The following is a 6,000-nucleotide window of genomic DNA, read 5'->3' as shown; positions in this document are numbered from 1 at the left end:
TACACGGTTTGTTTGTGCATCAATATAACAGACTCTCACGCGCTTACTGTACGACACCAACACTGCGCTCTTCAGAAACAATGGCAGAATACGACAGAGCTCGTGTTTTAAAGCAAAGCACATAATGGAATTAATAATTCACTAAAAACGCGACGCGAGTCTCTATTCTCTCTGATATGTGTGATGTGATCAGCCTGGCCTTCTTTACATGAGCGCTGTTTTGGACTGTTTGAATGAATTCGATTACTGGATCACTGAACACTTTCCCCGAGTTTAACGGCTTTAAATGGCCTGATCAGAGAAGCAGAATTGGGTTAAAGAATTAGAATGGAAATGTCCTCCTCCAGGATCACAGGTGCTGTAGATGCTCTGGGCCGGGTTTCCCAATAACGATGTATCTTAGCTCTAAAGAGCGTGTTCTACGAGCGAAGTTACGATCACTCGCAGCAATTCCACGTGCGTTTCCCAAAAATGTACTTAACATGAACGCACGAGAACGCGCTCTAAGTGCTAAGAGTCGCTGTCCATTTGCGAAGTGCTGAAATATAACCTTATATGGAATCGTTTCCTCTGAACGTTTCACCTAATAATTGTCATCTGATGTGCATTAGCAATCAAAACACGTCTATATAAAGCACCTACAGGCTGAGGCACTGACAAAAGGCTGAACAAAAAAAAAAACAAGAAAAGATACGAAATAAATATCCTCATTTAATTCAGATGTGTATTTATACATTTTTTTTGTTTGTTACCTGCCCTCATAAAAAAATTAATAATAAAATCCAGTGATCATAAAGTCAGTTTCCACAAAAATATTAAGCAGCAGAACTGTTTTTTTTAATCAACATTGATAATAATGAGAATATTAAAATAGAAAAAATAATAAAAAAGTGTACAATAAAGTACAATCAAAACCTTATAGTATTATCACAATGCACTTGAATAAAGTTAAAGGTGTAATCTGCCGGTTGGCCTGTAGGTGACCTCATAACTCTGTCTTCTTACGATACACTTAGAGCTTTACGATTACTCCAGAGCACTCGTAGATCTACGATCATTTTCAAGTGCTACTTAAGTTACGATGCTTTTGGGAAACAGACCTTAATATTAAGATCACTCGTACGATCGTTTTTACGATCAACTTAGGCTTACGATGCTTTTGGGAAACAGACCTTAATATTAAGATCACTCGTACGATCGTTTTTACGATCAACTTAGGCTTACGATGCTTTTGGGAAACAGACCTTAACATTAAGATCACTCGTACAATCGTTTTTACGATCAACTTAGGCTTACGATGCTTTTGGGAAACAGACCTTAATATTAAGATCACTCGTACGATCGTTTTTACGATCAACTTAGGCTTACGATGCTTTTGGGAAACAGACCTTAATATTAAGATCACTCGTACGATCGTTTTTACGATCAACTTAGGCTTACGATGCTTTTGGGAAACAGACCTTAATATTAAGATCACTCGTACGATCGTTTTTACGATCAACTTAGGCTTACGATGCTTTTGGGAAACAGACCTTAATATTAAGATCACTCGTACGATCGTTTTTACGATCAACTTAGGCTTACGATGCTTTTGGGAAACAGACCTTAATATTAAGATCTCTCGTACAATCGTTTTTACGATCAACTTAGGCTTACGATGCTTTTGGGAAACAGACCTTAATATTAAGATCACTCGTACGATCGTTTTTACGATCAACTTAGGCTTACGATGCTTTTGGGAAACAGACCTTAATATTAAGATCACTCGTACGATCGTTTTTACGATCAACTTAGGCTTACGATGCTTTTGGGAAACAGACCTTAATATTAAGATCTCTCGTACAATCGTTTTTACGATCAACTTAGGCTTACGATGCTTTTGGGAAACAGACCTTAATATTAAGATCACTCGTACGATCGTTTTTACGATCAACTTAGGCTTACGATGCTTTTGGGAAACGCAGCCCTGTGTGATTGTGATAAACTCCCGTCTTCTAACATTATCTAACTGCGTGACGAACATTACGTTAATGACGCAGCTTCACGTAATTTCTGTCATTTATTTGCGTTAATTGCGTTAAATAGTTTTAACGCGTTAAGGATTTTAAATTAATCGCATGCGTTGACGCGTTGACAGCCCTAATTATATTATATTTTATCAATTACATTACATCATTACATTATATTTATTATTTTATATTATATATTATTGGTGTAAATTCAGTTATTATTTTGTCTTAAATGTACATACACTACCATTCAAATGTTTGGGGTCAGACATTTTTTTTTAAAGAAATGTAATACTGTTATGCAGCAAGGACGCAGTAAATTGACTGAAAGTCACATTTATAATGTTATAAAAGATTTCTATTTAAAATCAATGCCTTTTTTGCAGTGATTTCTGAAGGATGTGACACTGAAGACTGGAGTAATGATGCTGAAAATACAGCTTTGAACACAGGAATAAATGACATTTTACAATATATTAAAATATAATAATATTTCACAAATGACTGTTTTTACTGTATTTTTACTAAATGTACCTTCTTTCAAAAAGAAGTTCTTTCAGAAACATGAATATTTTGAACAGTAGTGGTATGCACACATCTGTTATGTAAAATAACAGGACTAAATTTAATAACTAAATGCAATTTTCATAATCCCTCTTATATTATTATCATCATTATTATAACGTATTTTTCAAATGATAAACATCTTGCAGATTCTGCGTGGGCTATGCAAACTTATGAGCAAAATTTAGGTTACATGTAATATGATGTGATGTGATATGAAATTTGATTTTTTTTTTCTAGGTGGGAAATTATAAGCGTGCAGTCAAGAGAATCGACGACGGCCATCGACTTTGCAATGATCTTATGAACTGCCTTCAGGAACGTACCAAGATCGAGAAGTCCTACAGCGCGCAGCTCACCGAATGGTCCAAAAGGTGGAGGCAACTGATCGAGAAAGGTCAGATAGATAAATCTAAAGCCTCTTTCTTCATCCTCTCATTTTAGTTTATGAACTGTGATGTAAACCATGGCAATAAAAAAGTCAGTATATTGATCTATGCATCTCTGGTTTTGTTCGTGTGTGTGTGTGTGTGTGTGTGTGTGTGGCCAGGGCCTCAGTACGGTTCTGTGGAGCGAGCCTGGTTAGCTATGATGACAGAGGCTGATAAAGTGAGTGAGCTTCATCAAGAGGTGAAGAACGGTCTGATGAACGAGGACATTGAGAAGGTGAAGAACTGGCAGAAAGACTCTTACCACAGACAGATGATAGGAGGCTTCAAGGAAACCAAAGAGGCAGAAGAGGGCTTCAAGAAAGCCCAGAAACCCTGGGCTAAGAAACTCAAAGAGGTACAAAAGGGATCTTTCCATTGTATGCATATTACAGTTTTTTTTTTACAATTGCTAGGACACATTTCTCAATGTTTAGGTCACTTTTTCAAAACTCTTCACACAGGTCTCCTAACAAACTCAACTTGTCACAGCCATTAATTTTACATTCAAAATGCACCAAAATTGCCAAAACACTTCATCCATGTCTCAGATCAACTCATTCTTCTATAACACTAGCAAAGGTTTCACTCAACAAACACACTTTGTCAATCATAAGACCTAAAAAACACTGACGTCAGATAGAATTATACAATGATTTCAGTGATTATATCAATGATTTTCTTTTGTAAAACTTCTTTACAAAACCAGAATAACCTTATAGTTCACTGCAGTTTATGCTACATAGTCCATATTTACATAACAGTACAAAATGATTCCCAAGTTTCCCCTTTTGAATGGGTGGCAATGTGTGCAGTTACTTATAGCTTCTTTGATAGCATTTGATTTTTTTGATTCAGAATATATATCAATAGGTAACACTTTACAATAACAGGACATGAATAATCATGTATTAATAGTTACTTCAACATGAACTCATGATTAGTGAAGATGAAAACGAAGAGCTATCCTTAATTATACAGTCATATGGATTCATGCACATGCCTTAACAACGTTTAGTATATGTTTGATAATTAATGCATTCATTAACATTTAAGGGTAAACTAAATCAATCAGGCTTTGTAATAACTTTGAAAAACATTTTTTGATAATTGATTACTGTCATAATTTAAACTATTGATTCCGCAGCGGTTACACTTTATAATAACTACACGCTATGAAGCATTAGTTAAGCATTAGTAAATAGTTAATTCATCATTTATAAAGCATTAATAGACATTACTAAGCAGTTTATAAATACAGTATACAGTATATCTATAATGTGTTTAATAATTGTATTTTCATACTTTATAAATGATCAATTTATCATTTCTAAATTAAGTATTACATTATTTACAAACCAGTTATTTAGGAGTTCATCAGATCATTTAGAAAGTGTAAGTAAAGGATTAATAAACTATCTAGATATACATTTATACATCTTATTATTTAGACATAGAGTAATAGTTACTCAGTTTGTTAATAAATGCTTTATTAACATGTATTTCCACTGTAATTCATGATTAATTCAGGGATTTATAAAACATTTGGTAGTTGTCAGTTAACTCTTTTTTGTGAGCTCATCTAAAGTGTTTTAGAAGACAAGGACGTCCGGACTATGGTACTTTTTCGCATGTGAAGCCTCAGTCTCAATCATTGTACATATATAATAGCATGTACAAGAACGACCAGTAAAATATACAGCATTTTTCCTTTTGCATTCCATTGAAAAAAGAAAGTCATGCGCTATAAGCAGATTATAATACCAGGGATTGAATTGTTAGTGGAAGCATTGTAGTGTCCTCAGAGCTGACCTTGACTGTTATAAAAATGTGTCACAATTTCAGTCAGTTCAACTAACCCATCTCTGAGCTTCATTCATTCAGTTGCAGTATTGCAGTTAGTTCAAATGTTGCACGTCTGGCTGCAGATGGAAACTGCCAAGAAGACGTATCACATGGCATGTAAAGAGGAGAAACTGGCTGCAGGTCGTGAGGCAGATGCTGCTGTGGCTCCAGACCAGCAGAAGAAACTCCACGAGAAGACAGAGAAATGCAAACAGGATGTGCAGAAGGTGCGGAAAACAGCCACATGACAAACATAAAGAAACTAATTCATGCAGGGTAAAATGGGGCTAAAGGCACACCTTAAGAAAAAAATGTGCTTTTCACTACGCCCATAGTGTGTGATTGCAGAATATATATACATAGGTGAGCACGGGGCACAACCTAACGCAGGGTTAGTTGTAACACGCATGTTTTAACCCTTTCCTCACATGCCAGAATGACGAAACTTAGTGTATTTACTAGTTGCCAAATCAACATTATTAAGAGAAAAAATTGCGCCAAAATTAAAAAATCTCTGGAAGATATTACTGAACATGTTTTTAACCATAGCAAAAGTAAATTTCTTACTTAAAGGGTTAGTTCACCCAAAAATGAATATTCTGTCATTAATTACTTACCCTCATGTCGTTGGACACCCGTCAGACCTCCGTTCATCTTCAGACACAAATGAAGATATTTTAGTTGAAATCTGATGGCTCTGAAAGGCCTCCATTGGCACAATGCACGGTTCACTCTCAAGACCCTTAAAAGGTACTAAAGACAAAGTCCATCTCACTACAGTGGTTCTACAATAACTTTATGAATCTGCGAGAATAGTTTTTTGTGCACAAAAAAACCCTAAATAATGAATTATATAGTGATGACGATTTCAAAACACGGCCTCATGAAGCTTCGAAGCGTTATGAATCATTGAGTCGAATCAGCAGTTTGACACGCGATCCGAATCATGATTCGACTCACTGATTCATAACGCTTCGAAGCTTCATGAGGCCGTGTTTTGAAATCGTCATCACTATATAAGTCGTTATTTAGGGTTTTTTTGCGCACAAAAACTATTCTTGTCGCTTTATAAAGTTATTGTAGAGCCACTGTAGTGAGATGGACTTTGTAACGACGTCTTTAGTGCCTTTTAAGGGTCTTGAGAGTGAACCGTG

At 35.6% G+C, this 6,000-nt stretch overlaps 1 protein-coding gene across 4 annotated transcripts in view; it reads left to right on the top strand.

Annotated features, from left to right (window-relative positions):
- The window catches only part of pacsin1a (protein kinase C and casein kinase substrate in neurons 1a), a 90,389-nt gene that overhangs the window by 64,927 nt on the left and 19,462 nt on the right, over positions 1-6,000 (top strand). For all 4 annotated transcript variants that reach the window (XR_013815478.1, XR_013815479.1, XM_079803179.1 and 1 more), the window contains exons 3-5: positions 2,814-2,970; positions 3,124-3,359; positions 4,930-5,073. Coding sequence is in view for 2 of the 4 variants with exons in the window: in XM_079803179.1 (XP_079659305.1) it covers positions 2,814-2,970; positions 3,124-3,359; positions 4,930-5,073 (537 nt within the window). In the remaining 2 variants the exon portion in view is untranslated. The remainder of the gene's footprint in view (positions 1-2,813; positions 2,971-3,123; positions 3,360-4,929; positions 5,074-6,000) is intronic.

Source organism: Gobio gobio, assembly GCF_949357685.1.
Source record: "Gobio gobio genome assembly, chromosome: 21".
In the NCBI taxonomy this organism is placed as follows: domain Eukaryota; kingdom Metazoa; phylum Chordata; class Actinopteri; order Cypriniformes; family Gobionidae; genus Gobio; species Gobio gobio.
This window is presented reverse-complemented; position numbering and strand designations above follow the sequence as displayed.